At 42.7% G+C, this 22,007-nt stretch overlaps 2 protein-coding genes and 1 long non-coding RNA gene across 3 annotated transcripts in view; 2 read left to right on the forward strand and 1 right to left on the reverse strand.

Moving 5' to 3' along the window:
• mtap (methylthioadenosine phosphorylase) overlaps positions 1 to 22,007 on the reverse strand; it is a 210,291-nt gene that overhangs the window by 82,781 nt on the left and 105,503 nt on the right. The gene's annotated exons all lie outside the window — the stretch shown is intronic.
• Positions 9,078 to 22,007, forward strand: part of LOC143740189 (uncharacterized) — a 52,840-nt gene continuing 39,910 nt past the window's right edge. The window contains exons 1-5 of the mRNA XM_077232231.1: positions 9,078 to 9,152; positions 9,263 to 9,404; positions 9,648 to 9,704; positions 10,289 to 10,675; positions 10,891 to 10,992. Of these exons, the coding sequence (XP_077088346.1) occupies positions 9,078 to 9,152; positions 9,263 to 9,404; positions 9,648 to 9,704; positions 10,289 to 10,675; positions 10,891 to 10,992 (763 nt within the window). The remainder of the gene's footprint in view (positions 9,153 to 9,262; positions 9,405 to 9,647; positions 9,705 to 10,288; positions 10,676 to 10,890; positions 10,993 to 22,007) is intronic.
• On the forward strand, positions 12,782 to 13,216 carry LOC143740153 (uncharacterized). The gene is made up of 2 exons (XR_013204776.1): positions 12,782 to 12,876; positions 13,134 to 13,216. It is a non-coding gene; the product is annotated as an uncharacterized LOC143740153 (long non-coding RNA).

A 22,007-nucleotide genomic window follows, 5' to 3' on the forward strand; every position in this document is an offset into this window, starting at 1 on the left:
TTCCGCCTCAGATAGAGAGGACACCTTCTCAAGGTGTCCCCTGCAAAGTTTCAGGACATTCTGGTGTTGTTTTACAAAATAAGAGCCCCCAGAACTCATATATTAGGCCTACCTGTTGTCTCCATACATTCAGAAAATCATAAAAATAAAAGTCCTAATTTGCACAGACCAATTCCACCTCAGATGGAGAGGAAACCTTCTCACCGTGCCCCCTGCAAAGTTTCAGGACATTCTGATGTTGTTTTACAAAATAAATGGCCTTTAAATACTTCTTTTTCCTGTCATTGATGATAAAAAAAACATTAATTTGTCTGTTTTTCTGTTTCTTACACTTACACCACTCTCTCTACTTTGCTGCCTCACCTCAGGCTCGGCTACCCCGCTCAAGTCAGTGATAGTCATCACATTAGGTGTTGAGCAGACGTGCTCCTGAAAATTCAGTGATATTCATCACACCGAGTGTTGAGCAGTGCTCCTGACTTGTGCGTGTTTATCTTATCCTGCTCGCGAAGGATTTGATATAGCCGCCCTCCAGCCGGTACGAAGGCCAGTCGAAAACTCGCTCTTCGTGCTACTAGGTGGTGAGTCGTGACCATCTTGGCCCAAGATTGGTCTGCAGCTTTGACCTGAAAGACATGTGCTTCAGATCTCTACCCCCCGCACCGCAGGCCATCCTGCATGTTGCGTCTAACGGTGGAGTATCAGTACAGTGTCCTTCCCCTCGAGTGCTCCAGAGCCCGTTGGGTCTTCAGGTCAACTGGAAGAGAGTAATCTCGCCCACGGGCTGAGTATCTCTTTTTTAGTTTTGGAGAGGTACTCGGTCTAACATGTCTCTCCAATGAGAATGTGTTCAGCTGGTGTTGAAGTGAGAAAGGGTCCCACTGAAAGAACTTTCAGAGGCTCCTGGGGTATATGGTAGTCGCAGCCTTTGGCTTCCTCCATATGTGACCGCTTCAGCGCTAGCTTCACGATCGGATCCCAAGGTGACCGTGGCAGAGCAGCTCACCCTGTGTGACTATAGTTCATCCCGGTCTGCTGCCAAACCCTCTTCAACGGAGGGGCCATGTACAAAGGGCGTGTTTTAACGGGGGCCTGGGCGACCCCGACTACACGGGCATTCGTGCCTCGAGTTGTTAGACATCGCGACCGTTGCGAAGCTTCCCCTGCATGTCACAAACTCACCCGTCACCTCCTCCTTGGAGTCAGACGCTTCTGAGGGCGCCTTGTTCCACTCCTCCCGCTTACTCAATCGTGCCGCCATCGAGCCTCACGACAGTTATAGCCAGGGCAAGTGGAGACTCCATCCCCTGGGTCCGGCTGGGTCATGACCATTCCGGGGCCGCTCAGTTGCCCCCCCGGTTTTATTTTTCCGCCAGTGTTTGGGTAAACCGAGCGGACTACCCTTGGACAAACACTGGGTCTCAGCTGCCCCAGGGGCCCGCAGAAATGCGTTTAACCCCAGTGAGCCTTCTAAAAGTGACTGCGTCTCATGGTCGCCTTGCGCCTGCTCAAGTCAGTGAAATCATCACTCTTCATGTTGAGCAGAATTGCTCCTGAAACTCAGTGAAGTTCATCGCACTCAGGTGTTGAGCAGCAATGCTCCTGTAGCTCAGTGAGTTCATCACAGGTAGCTCAGTGAATTCGTCACACGCAGTGCTGAGCAGAAATGCACCTGGTGCTCAGTGAAGTTCTTCGCACTCAAGTATTGAGCAGAAATGCTCCTGAAGCTCAGTGAGTTTATCACACTCAGGTGTTGAGCAGTAATGCTCCTGAAGCTCAGTGAACTTGTCACACTCAAGTGCTGAGCAGAAATGCTCCTGTCGCTCAGTGAAGTTCTTCGCACTCAAGTGTTGAGCAGAAATGCTCCTGAAGCTCGGTGAGTTTATCACACTCAGGTGTTGAGCAGGAATGCTCCTGAAGCTCAGTGAACTTGTCACACCCAAGTGCTGAGCAGAAAACGCTCCTGAAGCCCAGTGATCTTCACATGTTGTGTTGAGCAATGCTCCTGTCTTTTGCGCCGTCGCTTGCACCTACGTGCCAAGTCAGGAGAGGAACAGGTCTTCATAGTTGCCCCTTATTGGCCCAACTAGACCTGGTTCCCATCAACAGCCTTCCTGACTTCCCCTGAAAACTCTTCGGGGACGGGGCACGATGGCACACGCGTTCTTCCCCCGGAGATTCCGGGCGGTCTTACATCTGAACGCGGAGGTTCAGGTGGCTATCACAAGAACATGTGATAGTTACCATCACTTCTGCGAGCACCCCCTAGAATTGGGTAGCGTGCTTACGCCTTTAGAAGTGGAACCTAGTCGTTGAGTGCGTCTTCTCTCCAGAGGAGATCCTGAAAGCTTTCGATCACTTCAGTGCTCTCTTTCCTGCAAAATGGGTTGCAGTAGGCTGTTTTCCTTCACCCTCAAAATGATGTTGCCTCGGTGTTTAAACGACGCTCATCGTGTTGCAGAAGTATGCAGAAGCACGTTCTGATCGTCAGGTTCCTGAGGAGCAAGGTCTTGTAAATCCTTGTGTCCCTCTTTATCCTCTTGGGCATTGACCCTGGTGCGACTGCACTGCAGAGACCGCCCCTGAGCCACTGCAGGCAGTGAGTTAAAAAATCTGTTATATCAGTTCTCCTGCTCGCGTGGTCTCTACTAGAGGGTAGGGACTTGCTCGCTTTCGGTCAACGTATTGTGCCTGGAGTCTGGGCCGGCTAACTCTCACAAGCTGAGACCCCGGCTCGGATTGTGCCCAAGGTTCCTACCTCTCCCGTAATAGGAGCAGGTGGTGAGCCTGCAAGCGCTGCCCTGGAGGAGGCAGATCCAGCCCTGGCTTCTCTGTCCGTTCGCTTGGACGTGTACAGAATGCAAGTCATAGACCTCAGACCAGCTCTACAAATATCTGTTGGAATTCAGCAGAGAGGGAAGGCTGTTTCCATGCAAAGTTGCACTTAGTGCTTGCCTTCATTTCGGCAAAGATCCGAGATGCAACATGTCCACTTAGGTGTTGAGCTCCTCTATGATGAGTGTAAAGTGCTCCGCCTGGGCGTTGACGATATGCTTTGCTAAAACAGATTCTAGAGTTGGGGGCTGGACGACACCTAGTTGAACCGCTGCTTCCCGTGGGCTCCCTTCTCATGAAGCCAGTTTCACCGTGAGCCCGGTTCAAGTGTCGGCTTGCTGCGCCATTCCCCTCCTATGGACTGGATACGTGCGCCTTTCTACTCCAGTTGAGTTCCCTTAAAATTGAACCCTGTTGAGGTCCTCCACACCCCTCCGACGTCGGACGTGCGGAACGTCTGGTGTTAGGCCTACCACTCGTAAGCAGTGTGGAATCTGTGTTAGGCTGGCTCCATATGTTGCGGTCCCTTCGGCGACCCCATATGTGTATTCTTCCACGATACGGCTCCCTGCGGTGAGCCCGTGTCTTCCCTCGGCAGAGTCTCTCTGCCGTCACTGTCCGGTGTCTCTCCCCCCGTCTTAGGCTGGAGCTACCCCAGTGACATTCCATATGTTAGACTGCCCGGTTTCCGCCCAGTTCATATGCGTATTCTCCACATTACCTCCCTCTGGGTTGGATGTGGCTTCCGCAGCGTCCCTTCCTTCCAATGTACGGGGAACGCTTTCCCAGTGGTCCTGTAGGAACAGCAGTGACTTCCCTGGCCTAACCCCTGTCCTTCCCCGCCTTAAATTTGCGGGGGCATCAGGAGGCTTTGGTTTAGGCACTGGAAGGTGGCAGCGTTAGTGGCGTGTTCAAAGGGTGATCCCAATTCAGTCGACCGTCGACTACGTCTGACGTTCTCGACTGAAAGGGAACGTCCTGGTTGCGTATGCAACCCACCGTTCCCTGGAGGAGGGAACGGAGGACGTAGTCCCCTTGCCACTACCGCTTGACCAACGCTGATCCCGGGTTACTCTCGGCTCCTCAGCGAAAAGCAACTAGTGCGTGCATCCACTTCCGTATTTATACCCGCGCCGCGGTATGTTCAGTATGTTCAGTAAATCAGTATGTTTCTGATTTGTTTAGTGCTCAAGGAGACCTTCTTTCCTTATGATTTTATGTCCCTAAAAAGTGTTATGATTTCTGTAAGAGATTTTAATAAGGTGACTGAAAGCATTCCTGTAAGTGTAAGAACCTTGTTTAAAGCGCATTTAAGTTACAACCGTTTAAACAAGTTTATTCTTGCATTCAGTGATGTTAATATATTAGATAAAAAATGCAACAACTTCTTTATTAGGAATGCTCTTTCTTCAACTTCAAGAATTCTTCCTAAAGCTTGTTCTAAATAGAGTATCTGTTATCTAAACTCTGATTTGAATTACTTATGGGCTTTTTCTCACAATCTTTTTATTCCTAATAAAATAAAAGAACTACATTTCAAAACTGTTCATAGATATTACCCTTGTAACCTATTTTTGAGCAGGTTTTCTGAGAATGTTTCTTCTTTATGCTCCTTTTGCAATATTGAAGAAGAATCTATTCTACATTTATTTTTATAAATGCCCATTTTCTAAATCTTTCTGGTCAGATGTTACCTTGTTACTCTTTTTGAAGTTGCAACAAATTGGTACAAATTTCAAATTCTATAACTTTTTTATCAGATTTTCATTCTAATGATTTTTTTAAAATTATACTGTATTTTTGCTTTGTGTTCTGGGCAAGTTTCATCTTCACAAAGCCAGAACCATTCATTGTAAGCCGGATTTTAGAATGTTCTCACCTGATATAAAGTCTCTTTTTCCTTCTTTTAAATATCTTTCAAAACCTTTAAACTCTAAGGTTTCTAAAACACATAATATTCTTGAGTCTATTGTAAAGAACCTTTAATTTGTTATTTTAACAAATTGTAATACTGAATTGTTTTGTATAACCTAATGCAATCTATTTTGATGTCGGTAACCCCTCTCTTATTGTTATTATATTATATTATATTTATTTATTTATTTCATCTTATTTTTTTCTCTTCTGTTCTCTGGTATTGTTATAGTTTTTTTTTTGCTTTAATTTGCAATATATATATATATATATATATATACATATATATATATATATATTTAAATGTACATTTACAAACTGTAATGTTAAGTGAGCAATTTTAGTAATAAACTAATCAAATTACCGACATTACTACCGTCATTTAGCTTCCAATCCTGAAACGATTTTTTTATTTTTTATCAACAGCTACCACCAGTCCAAATTGGCATATGCATAAAACCATAACAGTGGTTTCCTTAATTAAGCATATGAACAGTATGCTTTAATTATGTAGTTTAAAAAATAAATATCCATCACAAAACAGATTGGGAGAATCACAAGAATCAAAATAAGGAACACATGCAAAAGTAAACTGAGTAGCTACTTCAGCACCAAGGACAGCATAATTGATTTGTGTAGAGCATGGATATGTGTTTATTATATGATGTTTTGTGAGTAAAAGTCAGAAAGATAGAAGAAAGCTAATAAGGACATAAAGAAATACATTTGCATGATGAAGAAACATTAAAAACAGTGTTGCACCAATATTTATTATTATTATTATTATTATTACAAGAGGGGAACGAAACCCACTTGGGTTTATACAGAGCTCCACTCCACTTACATAAATAAACAAACAAACAAAAAAAGAAGAAAAAGACAAGATAAAGACCCGCAAACAGATAAATTGAATAATAAAAAAGGGAAAAAACATTTTATCAGAAACCTGATTATCCTTTTAACTGAAAGTTGATGTTGAAGAGTTATGATAAAAGAAAATCAAAAGGGAAGAGCAACATGTGAAGTAAACTATAACCAGATGCAGTCATAATAAAATCAAAAGGTCTTTCAACTGTTTTTTTTTTAAAGACAGACAAATTAATTTACTCCATAATTGAGGACCTCTAAAGCTGAGGTCAGTTTTATACTGTAGCCTGAATTTCTAGAAAACGGTAAGACAAGATTTATTGCACTATGCCTTGTTTGATGGATATGAGTATTTGAAATTAAAGTGAAAAAGTTTTGGAAAGTTGTTGGAAAGTCTTCTCTCTTGTAAATAAACGTATGAATAAATAAGCATGATAAGTAAACATTGACATTCTCAATTGGTAAAATCTTGTATCTAAGAAATAGTGGTGCTGAAGGAGCATATTTAGACGAGTAAAAAATCATCCGTAAGAACTTCTTTTGGATTTTAGAAATTTTTGCCACATAAGTGGGAAAAGTAAGGAAAGTAAGTAATATTCGACTGACAAACAGTGACATTTATATTGCAGAAATTAATGTCCACCACTGAGAGATTTGTGTCAACTAATATTTTTAATGGATAGACACAAGCACAAAGGGAATATGAACAAAAGTCTCTTCTGGGCCTTGTTCACAACTGAGAGGATATAATTGTTCAACTTGAGATCATGGAAGACACTGCAACGGTGTAATTTACATCATCTGCACTTGCTTAGGCACTGTTGTAACAGAAACAGAAAAACAGACAAATTAATGTTTTTTTTATCATCAATGACAGGAAAAAGAAGTATTTAAAGGCCATTTATTTTGTAAAACAACATCAGAATGTCCTGAAACTTTGCAGGGGGCACGGTGAGAAGGTGTCCTCTCCATCTGAGGTGGAATTAGTCTGTGGAAATTAGGACTTTTATTTTTATGATTTTCTGAATGTATGGAGACAATAGGTAGGCCTAATATATGAGTTTTGGGGGCTCTTATTTTGTAAAACAACATCAGAATGTCCTGAAACTTTGCAGGGGACACGTTGAGAAGGTGTCCTCTCCATCTGAGGTGGAATTGGTCTGTGGAAATTAGGACTTTTATTTTTATGATTTTCTGAATGTATGCAGACAACAGGTGATATATGAGTTTTGGGGACTCTTATTTTGTAAAACAACATCAGAATGTCCTGAAACTTTGCAGGGGACACGTTGAGAAGGTGTCCTCTCCATCTGAGGTGGAATTGGTCTGTGGAAATTAGGACTTTTATTTTTATGATTTTCTGAATGTATGGAGACAATAGGTAGGCCTAATATGTGAGTTTTGGGGGCTCTTATTTTGTAAAACAACATCAGAATGTCCTGAAACTTTGCAGGGGGCACGGTGAGAAGGTGTCCTCTCCATCTGAGGTGGAATTGGTCTGTGGAAATTAGGACTTTTATTTTTATGATTTTCTGAATGTATGCAGACAACAGGTGATATATGAGTTTTGGGGGCTCTTATTCTGTAAAACAACATCAGAATGTCCTGAAACTTTGCAGGGGACACCTTGAGAAGGTGTCCTCTCCATCTGAGGTGGAATTGGTCTGTGGAAATTAGGACTTTTATTTTTATGATTTTCTGAATGTATGCAGACAACAGGTGATATATGAGTTTTGGGGACTCTTATTTTGTAAAACAACATCAGAATGTCCTGAAACTTTGCAGGGGGCACGGTGAGAATGTGTCCTCTCCATCTGAGGTGGAATTGGTCTGTGGAAATTAGGACTTTTATTATTATGATTTTCTGAATGTATGGAGACAATAGGTAGGCCTAATATATGAGTTTTGGGGGCTCTTATTTTGTAAAACAACATCAGAATGTCCTGAAACTTTGCAGGGGACACGTTGAGAAGGTGTCCTCTCCATCTGAGGTGGAATTGGTCAGTGGAAATTAGGACTTTTATTTTTATGATTTTCTGAATGTATGCAGACAACAGGTGATATATGAGTTTTGGGGGCTCTTATTTTGTAAAACAACATCAGAATGTCCTGAAACTTTGCAGGGGGCACGGTGAGAAGGTGTCCTCTCCATCTGAGGTGGAATTGGTCAGTGGAAATTAGGACTTTTCTTTTTATGATTTTCTGAATGTATGCAGACAACAGGTGATATATGAGTTTTGGGGGCTCTTTTTTTGTAAAACAACATCAGAATGTCCTGAAACTTTGCAGGGGGCACGGTGAGAAGGTGTCCTCTCCATCTGAGGTGGAATTGGTCTGTGGAAATTAGGACTTTTATTTTTATGATTTTCTGAATGTATGCAGACAACAGGTGATATATGAGTTTTGGGGACTCTTATTTTGTAAAACAACATCAGAATGTCCTGAAACTTTGCAGGGGACACCTTGAGAAGGTTTCCTCTCCATCTGAGGCGGAATTGGTCTGTGGAAATTAGGACTTTTATTTTTATGATTTTCTGAATGTATGGAGACAATAGGTAGGCCTAATATATGAGTTTTGGGGGCTCTTATTTTGTAAAACAACATCAGATAGATAGATAGATAGATAGATAGATAGATAGATAGACAGACAGACAGACGGACGGACTAACTGAAATAGCCTTCGCTGGAAGAATGGTTGACTGAATGGTTTCAGAATGGTTGACGGTCTTACCGTAATACCTAGTGTATAAGCGCATAGAGAAATATAGGGGCGGCTAGTTTGACTGCTCATTTCGACGTGGAGGCTGGCTTGACTGCAGTGAAAAACGCGAGTTTCATTTCGTGCACGCGCATATCAACGCACGATAACACACGCGACGCGGTTATGTTTTCCGAGCTGCAGTAAACAAACACCGTTGCACTTTGTCGTTTATCAAAAACAAACGTAATAATTTTTTTTATTTTACTCTCACTTTTGTCAGGCACAAAGTGATGCAAGAGATGCACTGCCTGCCCAGCTAGGTTAGCAAGACCGAAAAACATCAAACTTTGCTGACATCAAACTTAGAGAGGAGAGAACACAAGTTTACCTGATTGTTGTTCCCGCAATTCACTCTCATGGGTTTTTTCTTCTTCCTCTTTTCGTGACCAGAAGGATAGTTTCGCTTCATTTTGTCATGGATGTTGTACACATTAATTGACACGCTATGACACGAGATGGAGGCCTTAAGTAATTTGTGGGGTCTTACGCACCGGTCGTGTGCAGCGCTGCAGCCACGTAAACAGTTTGCCCTTCCCTTACTGACTTTCACTTTCGGTGCACGAATGGAAGTGAATGTGGCTTTGCGATTTAAAAAAAATAAATAAAAAATGTATCTAGGCCTATGTGAAATTCCGCAGCCATTGTACGATTTTTATTATTTTTTTCTCGGAAGGGGTTGCCCCTGAGTCGAGAAGGGCATATGGGCAGTTGCCCGGGCAACCTGAGCAACCCCCCTGTGCACGTCCCTGTTAACAGAGTTCTTGGGGTTTTGGAGGTAAGTTAAGTGCTGCATTATGGTAAAACGTTGACGAAAATTATTTTACACCTAAATTATTGACTCAAGATTTTGAGTGTTGCGTTTTTGTGTCTTGTTAAATTACACAGAGTGAGGCTCAGAAGGAACTCAAGGCACAGAAGGAACTCAAGGCACAGAGGGAACACAACCCAACCCCTGTCCAATGGAAGAAATTTGTCTCAATGTCATTTTCAGCGCCAACTACCAAACAACATAAGCACACTGTGACAGGTAAAGCAAAAACACATTTTGTGATTAATGAAAAATGAATAAAGATTGATATTAACATGGTTTTAATCTCCGTAACCTTATTAAAGTCTGTGTAAATGAGGTTCAGGTCTCAGCAGCAATACCATCAGTTAATAAAACAGAGCAAATGTTATTGTCAGAATTGTACTGAAAACTGATAGTCTCCCTTATAAAGCCTGCATGTCTTTGCCACCTGTATTTCCTTAAAAAATATATTGTTAACAGAACAGCCCAGATGTGCGGCACCTACTGATGTTGTTGCCAGTGTCAACCTAACAAAAGGTACATAATTAAAGCATAGTGAATTGTAATTGCCTGGATAGATTATACTATATACTATATTATACTTTATTACATGGCTTGGTAGAATTCCATTATAAAATGCGGTCTGTTATTTCTTGATAACAGACGCTGCTAAGTATAACAGACCGTTGCCATGAAAAACAGCGCGTTACCATGGACGCAGTTCTGAGACGGAACGGACTATTTTCTTTAGCGAAGCAATACACTCGTTTATAAATCAATAAACTCCTTTTTAAATCAATATTTTGTGTCAAATTATTGATTTATTTGGTAGGTAGCCATGTAATAAGCGGGATAATGTATAGCGAGGTGATTGTTATAGCGAATACAAACCCTTCAGGCTGATTTAAAACCCCTCCGCTTCGCGTCGGGCTCATAATCAGCCTGTCGGGTTTGTATTCGCTATAACAACCGCCTCACTATACATTATCCCTTACATATTAGTTTAGATGTCATTTCTTGACAGTTTTAAGTTTATGTAGAAATGTATGAGCTGTTGTCAATTTGAAACAATAGAGTTGGTTTATTGGCGAAGTTTATTTATTTCATTCTTTTTCTGTTAGGATCTGAAACTGAAGTGCTTCGTCAGGAGCTCCTTGAGCTGCTTGAGGATGGAGTAGACATTACATTAGAGGATACAGCAGTGACTTGTGAGGTATCTCCTGGGTCAGCTGCTACTGACTGGGAGATCAGAAGCAAAGTTTCCTCACAAAAGTGGAAAGAGGCCAGGCCATTTCTTGTTGAAAATATGCTGGCTACCCAAGATCCGCATCCACATTGTGGGTGCCAGTGTGGCAAACAAGCTGTTGTGAGGTGTCTGGACTGCCTGCCTTTCCCGTTCCTTTGTGAGGACTGTGATACTGCTGTTCATTCACGCTTTGTCTTGCACAACAGAGAGTCACTAACTGGAGGGTTTTTGCAACCTTTGTCAGAGTTGCGCCAGCAAATGGGTAGGACCATTTCCAAGTATTATGCCTAACTATGTACGAAACGTGTTATTCCTGTTACTGGATTCCCATTAAGAAACCAAATGTTGATGTTTTTCATATTCTCTGTGCAATGCATATTTTTAGTTGAAAAATAGTTAATATTTGCAGAACAAGTTAGTGTGTGTGCTTTGTTTGGGTATCTAAACAATACACAATTTCAAATTTTTTTTTGATAGCACGACTGTTACCTATACAGAGACCAGATCATGTGTGTGGCTGTTCAACAGGCAACATTCATGTGTCACCTGGCAGAAATGTGGCTGTCATTACCTTAAATGGTAAGTGGACATTTTACACATGGTAGCTTCGCTTTAATCTTGAGAAGCTGCAGAGTTGCAGTCTCTATTATTTAGTCACTGTAACTTACCCTGTACACTTACAGCTAAACTGAGGCATATTGTTGACATTTTTCTATCTGCTCTGCTCGCTTGCCAGTGTTGTGCCGAGTTGTGCCCGCTGAGAATTGCATTCACATCACGGTTCCTTGCGGGTATATTATAAGTACTGTTTAAAAGCAATATAATATTCTTTGCGCGGTTCATCAATGGTGATAAATGATTCAACCATCCCGCGTGGTGCGGAAAACTCGGCATAATTGGCACAATTGCATAACACAACTGGTGCCCCGTCCAGTGGCGCTGCAGTTTAACTTTAACTTTCTAAACCATCGTTGCTTTCTAGAGCAATTTAATACTCTTGTTCCGCCTGTTTTGTTATATATATCCCTAAAAAGTGCATAATAATATTTCTATACTGAAATAATATCGCCATTATGACTATGATATGATGATTGATTTTTCATTAGGCTATTTTTGGTGCCCCCTCAGCACTTGGTGCCCTACGCACAGCGCGTGGTGGGAGCGGCGGCGCTGGCTCCGTGTCTCTTTCTCTTCTGCCGCCCACACATGCGCACTGACCTCCCTTCCATCTTGTTGTTCAAGATTACTCATGCAAGGGGTTTTGCCCAATTTCACTGTGGGTGTATGTGTGTTAATGTATCATCCATGCGGTATTTTGTTGTAATGCAAAAGCACGACAAGGTGCCAGTACCTACATTTCAAGTGCATTATCATGTGTTTTCCGCAACATCTTCTTGCAATCTTTTCCTATAGGGCGATTCCATGCAAATGGAACCTTGCCATGAAAAAATAAAGTTATTATCAAAATATCAAAACCCTTTCTAAGGTGTCCATTTGGGTCTGTATTTTATTGTATTGATGTGCGGTAATGTAAATTTTAAGGAAATTTCTGTGTTTATTCACCTCAGATAAGGTGTGCACAGATACTAAAATTGCTTTTTCAAACAAACATATTTCATGCTTTAAAAAGAGGGGTCAAAGACTCATTTTTTATATACTTTATGTTAGCAGTAAGCATTTTGCAGAAAGATGGGAGCATGACTGAGATATATATACACCCACTTTGTTATAACTGCATTGCCCTTTAAATTTATAAAGGCTATATTTAGGAAGACACGACGCTTCAGTGCTGTGTCACGTACGTAACGATTTAAAGAATAAGTTTATATTGTATAATAATTATTATTACAATTAATTTGAAAATGTATGTAAAAAGCCAAAATATGTCCATTCTAGTTCTGATTGACAATTCATCTCACTTATTTGCTCTAAACAACCTAATTATGCGTTACGGACGTGACTGTTACGGACGCTTCATATTAAATCATGCATGATTTGACCAGCGCATATTTGTTGAATGAATGAATTAATTTATTTATTTTGAGCAATATAATGACACATAACAAAGGAAATCAAGAAGCATTCTGATTAAATCAATACGAAAAGATAAATTCATCAACTTTACAACATAAATCGATCTATATGCTTGAAATGGAGTGGGAAGAAATCAAACTTATTTAAACCCACCCCGGTCTTTCAACATGTTCAACGTGTTGTTACTGTTAAAAAACCCCGCATATATATATTAAATTGATCTCTTTTACTGTACATCAGAACATTTTTGAAATAAATTAATACCAGTACCATAATGGTAAGCATTATTACAGTCTCTGAGAGCGCCTTTCGTGATGAAATATGAGACGCGCCTTTACTCACTTTCTTTCCCGCGCGCGCCCTCTGTGGTCAAGAGTTATTTCTGTGGTGATTTGTAGATCTGCGATTTCTGGACAACATCAGTAATTGGTAAGTAATTTGATATCTATGTACATTTTAATTTAGAGAAAAGTGTTTAAATTACAAATCTATATATCAAACACACTGGCCATGGAATGGCTAATATGAAAAAAATCAGCTTAGTCAGCTTTTAACTATTTTTAATTACAAAATATCAATGTGAATAACAGTAACTAATACAACAACCAATAATAACAAATAAATACAATAACAAATAAAGAAACAACAATAAAATGTGTTTATAATATATACATCTCTTCCTACAGCGCAATGGCAAAAACTAATACTGAAAGACAATGTACATTCAGAGAGAAAAAGAGGAATGATGAAAATTTCAAGGAAAAGGAAAGGGTAAGGAAAAAAGCAGAAAGACTAAGAAAGAAAGAAAAACAATCAAAACAAGAGGCAGAAACATTTAGGGAGCTTGCGAGACAAAGACAGAGGAAAAGGCGTTTTCTGAAGAAGACACAGGTTCCTGCTTCGCTGGAGTCCCCACAAAATTCACCTTTTAAAACAAGAAAGTCACTAGGCAAGGCTGTAAAACGAGCACTCCGAGCTTTACCTAGCAGCCCTCGAAAAAAATGTATAGTTATAAAAAAAAAATCGCAACATCACTGTGCCTTCTTGAAGAGAAAAAGAAAAAGAATAATACCACAACTACTACATATGATGAAGTCAAGGAGTTTTATGAGAGAGATGACATCTCAAGGCAAGCACCGGGGATGAGGGACGTGCTCACAGTCAGAGAGGGAGGAGTTTAACAATGTTTATTCTAGAGGATCTAGAGGAGTTGTTTATACTACTAAATACAGCTTAGACAACATCTCAGATTAACCTGACATCGCTAGCTTCCGTTATTGTTAGAACAACACGCTAGTAACTCGCTAGCCTGTTAACGCGCCACCCGTGCGCTCAGTTATTTATTTATTTTTCTCTCACGCGCCCGCGCCTCTGAGTTCATAAAAAGCCCAGGTGAGTAAGAATCAGTCAACAAACATGGTGAGTAATGTCTTGTCCTGTTATTGTCACCTGCACTTCATGTTACATGTTTAGCATAGCCTTCCCCGTCGGCAATATAGGGTTTATATGTGATAAATGCACGGAAACAGTCAGGCTGACGGAGAAGATTTCAGAATTAGAAACACGCATCCAAACTTTAATTGAGGATAGTAAGTGTGCTAGAGCTTTAGATTCTACTTTGGATGCGCCTAGCATAGTGAACTCTTTACATGATTCGGTTCTGGCTGAATTATTGCCTGTGCAGCCAGGCAGATGGGTGACAGTGAGGGATCGCTCTAGTCACGGATCAAAAAACCACTCTTCCGTTCCGATTACCACAACAAATCGATTTGCCCCACACAGTGAAACACCCACTGAGAATTCTGCTGATTGTGCCCTGGTAATTGGCGATTCTATTACACAGAACGTGAAAATAGGGACACCAGCCAACATAGTCACATGTTTGCCGGGAGCCAGAGCGCCTGACATCAAAGCAAATTTAAAAGTGCTGGCTAATGCTAATCGTAAATTCTCTAAGATTGTTATTCACGTCGGCACTTATGATGTTCGACTCCGCCAGTCAGAGATCACCAAAATTAATATTAAAGAGGTGTTTGAACTCGCAAGTACGATGTCAGGCACTGTAATTTGCTCTGGCCCCCTTCCTGTTCGAAGGAGTGATGAGATAGTTAGCAGATTGTCATCACTCAATGGCTGGCTGTCTAAGTGGTGTCCGCAAAATAATATAGAATTCATAGACAATTGGAAAAGTTTTTGGGGCAAACCTGACCTGTTGAAAAGAGATGGTATTCATCCCTCCTGGGATGGTGCTGCTCTTCTCTCTAGTAAATTGGCTCATAGTCTTAGAGACAAAACATGACAATCTGGGGCTCAGGTCAGGAAGCAGACAAACTGGCTAAACCGACCGTCTGCTAGCGGCCTCGCGTCACCAAGGTCAGATAAATCCCATCACATAGAGCCTCTTTCACCTAGATATCATCATATAGAGACTGTGTATGTATTTGGAAATCCAAAAAACGTCCAAACCGATCTAAGGTTAAAAATGTAATTGATATTCAACAAATAAAAAATAGATATAATACATGTAATGGTGATCAGCTGGAGTGCCCTTGAGAGCCAGCTGAGGGCACTCCACATCAGACTATCATTGTTCACTCACAACTACATTTCCCATAATTCACTGCCTGGACTCATCTCTGATTATCACAATCACCTGTGTCTCATTATATTGTTTAGTTCACCCCATATAAGCCTGGTTCACCTCATCATTCCCTGCGAAGTCTTGTACGTTATTCCACTGCATTGCTGAGCGTTTCATTTGTTTTCTTTGTTCCTGGTTTTTGATCTCTGCCCGTGTCCTGGTTTTCCCATTCCTGCCTCACCCTCTGGATTTGTCTGTTTGTTTGGATTGCCTGCCTGTGTATGACCTTTGCCTGGATTCTGATTACAATTTGGATTAACTTTGATAAACTGCATTTGGATCCTCAAACTTCTTGTCTCTGAGCAGTTCATAACAGAAGACTTCGCCGACATGGATCCAGTAGTTTGTCTCTTCCACCTCCGCCAAGGTAACCGTTCAATTGAGGATTTTGTCGATGAGTTTTGTGAGCTTAGCCATGGGGTGAACTTTAAAGATGCTGTCCTAAAGGACATTTTTCGCCATGGACTTAATGAGCTTCTTAACTACCTCATGCCTGACAATACCCCTCACTACACTCTAGCTCAATACCTTGAAATTGCCATTCGGTTAAGCTCTGCCCTTCACCACGACATGCCAGAGCTTCCAGCCATCTCCACCACGCCTACCATCAAACCAGCCACCGGATCAGTATACGGATGTCCTGGACTGATTTCCAGCGTGGCCGATTCCCCGCTGATACCAGCGCGTGCTGCCGGGAGGGCCATAGTCCAGCCAGAGTCTCGTCCCGCCGAGACTGTCCAGCCCAGAGCCCTCGCCGCTGACGCCGTCCAGCCCAGAGCCCTCGCCGCTGACGCCGTCCAGCCAGAGACCGTCCAGCCAGAGACCGTCCAGCCAGAGACCGTCCAGCCAGAGACCGTCCAGCCAGAGACCGTCCAGCCAGAGACCGTCCAGCCAGAGACCGTCCAGCCAGAGCTTCACGTCAGCCGCGTCCAGCCAGAGCTTCACGTCAGCCGCGTCCAGCCAGAGCTTCACGTCAGCCGCGTCCAGCCAGAGCTTCACGTCAGCCGCGTCCAGCCAGAGCTTCACGTCAGCCGCGTCCAGCCAGAGCTTCACGTCAGCCGCGTCCAGCCAGAGCTTCACGTCAGCCGCGTCCAGCCAGAGCTTCACGTCAGCCGCGTCCACCCAGAGCTTCACGTCAGCCGCGTCCAGCCAGAGCTTCACGTCAGCCACGTCCAGCCAGAGCTTCACGACAACCACCTCAAGCCAGAGCCGAGGCCCTCTTCGCCGCTGGTCCTGCCCAGCTCAAGGCCCTCTTCGCCGCTGGTCCTGCCCAGCGCTCAGTCCTCTTCGCCGCTGGTCCTGCCCAGCTCAAGCCCCTTTTCGCCGCTGGTCCTGCCCAGCTCAAGGCCCTCTTCGCCGCTGGTCCTGCCCAGCTCAAGGCCCTCTTCGCCGCTGGTCCTGCCCAGCTCAAGGCCCTCTTCGCCGCTGGTCCTGCCCAGCGCTCAGTCCTCTTCGCCGCTGGCCCTGCCCAGCTCAAGGTCCTCTTCGAGCCAGTGTGTGTGTGGTCTGTTCCCGAGCCCGTGTGTGTGTTGTCTGTTCCCGAGCCCGTGTGTGTATTGTCTGTTCCCGAGCCAGTGTGTGTGTTGTCTGTTCCCGAGCCAGTGTGTGTGTTGTCTGTTCCCGAGCCAGTGTGTGTGTTGTCTGTTCCCGAGCCAGTGTGTGTGTTGTCTGTTCCCGAGCCAGTGTGTGTGTTGTCTGCTGTTCCTGAGCCGGAGCCGGTGTCTGCTGTTCCCGAGCCAGTGTGTGTGTTGTCTGCTGTTCCCGAGCCAGTGTGTGTGTTGTCTGTTCCCGAGCCAGTGTGTGTGTTGTCTGCTGTTCCTGAGCCGGAGCCGGTGTCTGCTGTTCCCGAGCCAGTGTGTGTGTTGTCTGCTGTTCCGGAGCCGGTGTCTGCTGTTCCTGAGCCGGTGTCTGCTGTTCCTGAGCCGGTGTCTGCTGTTCCTGAGCCGGAGCCGGTGTCTGCTGTTCCTGAGCCGGAGCCGGTGTCTGCTGTTCCTGAGCCGGTGTCTGCTGTTCCTGAGCCGGAGCCAGTGTCTGTTCCTGAGCCGGTGTCTGTTCCTGTGCCGTGGCCGCCCGATGGGTCGTCTGCTTCGCCCTGGCCACCTGAACTGCCTGCTCCACCCTGGTCGCCTGCTTCACCCTGGTCGCCTGCACTGCCTGCTTCACCCTGGTCGCCTGCACATCCTGTTCCGCCCTGGTCTCCTGCACATCCTGCTCCGCCCTGGTCGCCTGCACATCCTGCTCCACACTGGCCTTCCGTCCTGCCGTGGTCTCCGGGTCCACTTCCCCTCCACGGGCCTGGCCCTCCATCCCACCCCCGGGTCCGCCTCCGCTCCACCTCCCTCCTGGAGAATTTTAGGAGCATCTGGAAGCTGCTCCTTTGAGGGGGGGCTATGTAACGGTGATCAGCTGGAGTGCCCTTGAGAGCCAGCTGAGGGCACTCCACATCAGACTATCATTGTTCACTCACAACTACATTTCCCATAATTCACTGCCTGGACTCATCTCTGATTATCACAATCACCTGTGTCTCATTATATTGTTTAGTTCACCCCATATAAGCCTGGTTCACCTCATCATTCCCTGCGAAGTCTTGTACGTTATTCCACTGCATTGCTGAGCGTTTCATTTGTTTTCTTTGTTCCTGGTTTTTGATCTCTGCCCGTGTCCTGGTTTTCCCATTCCTGCCTCACCCTCTGGATTTGTCTGTTTGTTTGGATTGCCTGCCTGTGTATGACCTTTGCCTGGATTCTGATTACAATTTGGATTAACTTTGATAAACTGCATTTGGATCCTCAAACTTCTTGTCTCTGAGCAGTCCATAACAATACAGATGAGCAAACGATAAAGCTTGGGTTGCTGAATATTCGATCCCTTACTTCAAAAGCACTCATATTTAATGATATGATTTCAGATTATAACCTAGATGTGCTGTGTATGACAGAAACCTGGCTAAAACCAGACGATTACATTACTTTAAATGAGTCCACCCCTCATGATTACTGTTATAAACATAAACCTCGCCTGAAAGGCAAAGGGGGAGGTGTTGCTGTAATTTATAGTAATATTTTCAAAACCATTAAAAAATCTAGTTTAAAATATATTTCTTTTGAAGTGTTGGGGCTTAATGTAAAAATATTTAATGTAAACGATAAATCAAGTTTGAGAATTCTGCTGGCAACTGTCTACAGGCCACCAGGGCACCATAAAGATTTTATCAAAGAATTTGCTGACTTTCTATCAGAATTAGTATTGACTGCAGATAAAGTCCTAATTGTTGGTGATTTTAATATACATGTAGATAATGCAAAATATGCAATGGGATTGGCATTTAAAGACATTCTTAACTCTATTGGAGTTAGACAACACGTGTCAGGACCTACTCATTGTCGTAATCATACTCTAGATCTAATATTATCACATGGAATCAATGTTGATGCTGTTGAAATTCTGCAGCAGAGCGACGACATCTCAGATCATTATCTAGTCTTGTGTAAATTAAATTTAGCCAAGGCTGCAAAGCCAACTCCGTGTCACAAGTATGTTAGACCTATCACTTCTGCCACTAAAGATTGCTTTATCAAAAATCTTCCTAATCAGTTTCATCGTCTCAGCATCCCAGATAGCTTAGAAGAACTTGATATTGCAACAGAAACTTTTAACTCTCTCCTTTCCAGCACTTTAGATACAGTTGCTCCGTTGCGCTTAAAGAAGATTAAAGAAAATAGTCCAACACCGTGGTACAACGAGCACACCCGGGCCCTTAAGAGAGCAGCCAGAAAAATGGAGCGCAACTGGAAGAAAACATAACAAGAGGTATTTCGGATTTCATGGAAGGAGAGCTCGATTGCTTACAGAGAGGCTTTAAAAGCTGCTAGATCTGCTTATTTTTCAACCCTATTAAAAGAAAATAAACATAATCCAAGGTATTTATTTGAAAAAGTTGCTACACTAACGAAAAAGAAAGCTTCAAGCCCAGAAGTTTCCAAGAAACACAGCAGTAATGACTTTATGAACTTCTTCATTTATAAGATTGATAATATTAGGGACAAAATTATAACAATGCAACCGTCTACTACAGCATCACATCAGGGAGTGCATTATAGTCTCCCCGAGGTAAAATTTGATTCATTTGTTGCCATAGGAGAGGAAGAATTTTGCAAACTCGTTAATTCATCTAAATCGACAACATGTATGTTAGACCCTACACCGACTAAACTACTGAAAGAGATGCTTCCAGAAGTCATAGATCCTCTTCTTAACATCATTAATTCATCTTTGTCTCTAGGATATGTACCAACAACCTTTAAGCTGGCTATGATTAAACCGCTTGTTAAAAAAACGCAACTTGATCCTATAGAATTAGTCAATTACAGGCCGATCTCAAATCTACCTTTTCTGTCAAAGATACTAGAAAAGGCAGTATCCTCACAACTGTGTTCCTTTCTTAAAATAAATGGTATCTGCAAGGATTTCCAGTCAGGATTTAGACCGCACCATAGCACTGAGACAGCTCTCATTAGAGTCACAAATGATTTGCTCTTATCATCCGATCGTGGTTGAATCTCTATATTAGTGTTACTTGATCTTAGTGCTGCATTTGACACCATTGACCACAACATTCTCTTAAATGGACTAGAAAACTATGTTGGCATTAGTGGAATTGCATTAGCATGGTTTAAATCATATTTATCTGACCGCTATCAGTTTGTAGCAGTAAATGAAGAGATGTCTTATCGATCACAAGTTCAGTATGGCGTACCACAAGGCTCATTACTAGGACTGCACCTGTTCACTCTGTACATGCTACCTTTAGGAGATATCATTAGGAAACATGGAATTAGCTTTCACTGTTATGCTGATGATACTCAGCTCTATATTTCTTCCAAACCTAACGAAACTCACCAATTCACAAAATTATCGGAATGTATAGTTGATATCAAAAATTGGATGACTAGTAATTTCCTACAACTAAATTCAGAAAAAACAGAGATTCTAATTATTGGACAAAAAACTTCCACACGTAATAACCTAGAATACCGTCTAGCACTTGATGGCTGCTCTGTTAAGTCTTCGTCGTCAGTTAGGAACCTGGGTGTGCTCTTTGATACCAATCTTTCATTTGAAAGTCACGTGTCTAGTGTCTGTAAAACCGCATTTTTCCATCTTAAAAATATATCTAAATTACGTCATATGCTCTCATTGACAAATGCGGAACAACTAGTTCATGTGTTCATGACTTCAAGGCTAGATTATTGTAATGCTCTACTGGGTGGTTGACCTGCGCGCTTAATAAACAAACTACAGCTAGTACAAAACGCAGCCGCTAGAGTTCTTACCAGAACCAGGAAGTACGACCATATTAGCCCGGTTCTGTCAACACTGCATTGGCTCCCTATTAAACATCGTATACATTTTAAAATATTGCTGATTACTTACAAAGCACTAATTGGTTTAGCTCCCCAGTACTTGAGCGAGCTCTTAACGCATTATAGTCCTTCACGTCTATTGCGATCTCAAAACTCCGGCCAGTTGATAATACCTAGAATATATAAATCGACTGCTGGCGGTAGATCCTTTTCCTATTTAGCACCAAAACTTTGGAACAATCTTCCCAACATTGTCCGGGAAGCAGACACAGTCTGTCAGTTCAAAGCTAGACTAAAAACACATCTCTTTGACCTAGCATTCACATAACACTCTATAGACTTCTATAATTCAATATTAGGCTGCTTAGATTAGGTCAGCCGGAACTGGGAACACTTCCCTCATATCCTGATGTACTCGTTACATCATAAGAAGAATGGCATCTACGCTAATTTTAGTGTCTTTGTTTATCCCGAGGTTTTCCCGCAGCCTGCTGGATCCAGGCCGTTTCCAGATCTGACGAAGGACTTTCGCCTAGACCTGATGACAATGCAGTGCTGAAGTGCCAACTAGCCTCTCCCTATGGAGGATCCCTATACCACTCTACAGATAAAGAGTTGTGGAATTTTTCGGTTCGCGTACCTACCCAAAGTGATAAGATAAAATAAAAATTCTGCATCAAAATTTATAGACAAGTAGTTTGTTTAGGCATGGTTTGAAAGGAATTACAAACCTGTGCACATATATTCAAACGCACATAACTATAGAATCAATTCTTAATGCGCATGTGAACGCCATCAGCATCTATCACAGGTTCACGTTTAAGTCTGTTTAGAGAGAACGGTGTCGTCTTAGGGGCCCCTAATTTAATAACAAATGATCATTTAGACGGAAGTGAATCAATCAAAACTAACTTTAGCTGGAAAAAACATTTTTCAAGAGCCATTATAAAACCAAACCAATCTCTGTTACCTTAAATTATATGTTTATCTCTGTAAAGCTGCTTTGAAACAATCTACATTGTTAAAAGCGCTATATAAATGAGGATGACTTGACTTGACTTGACTAGAGGCCTACCGTGGCTTCAAGAGTGAATATCCGGAGTTTATAATTGGGAAATCTAAATTTGCTGAGCTTCGACCATCTCATGTACTCCGGTGTTCAGATACTCCAAGAAATGTTTGTCTGTGCCGTTATCATGAGAATCTTAAATTAGCCCTGGACTGTGTGCAATGTGTCATCCCAAGGCAAGCATTCCAGAGCACACAGGATTTCATTAAAGCTGTGGCCTGCAATCCAGACAGTCCTCACTGCATGTTAGGCCAGTGTGCTGAATGCAGGAGTGGAAAGCTGTTGGAAATCATTGTTCTTAGTAACATCCCAGAGGAAGACAAACACATTAAGGTGACCTGGTACACATGGGAAGCAACAGGAGGGCTGCCGAATAAGGTCCAGAAGAGTGGCACATTAGGTGATGTCCTAGATCTTCTAGATCAGCTACACAATTTCTGCATCACTGTTTTGTGAAGAGAAAGCAAAGCACATTTTTCCAGGC

Source organism: Siphateles boraxobius, unplaced genomic scaffold, assembly GCF_051911475.1.
Source record: "Siphateles boraxobius isolate OS27281-9 unplaced genomic scaffold, OSU_SipBor_1 17, whole genome shotgun sequence".
NCBI classification, from domain to species: Eukaryota; Metazoa; Chordata; class Actinopteri; order Cypriniformes; family Leuciscidae; genus Siphateles; species Siphateles boraxobius.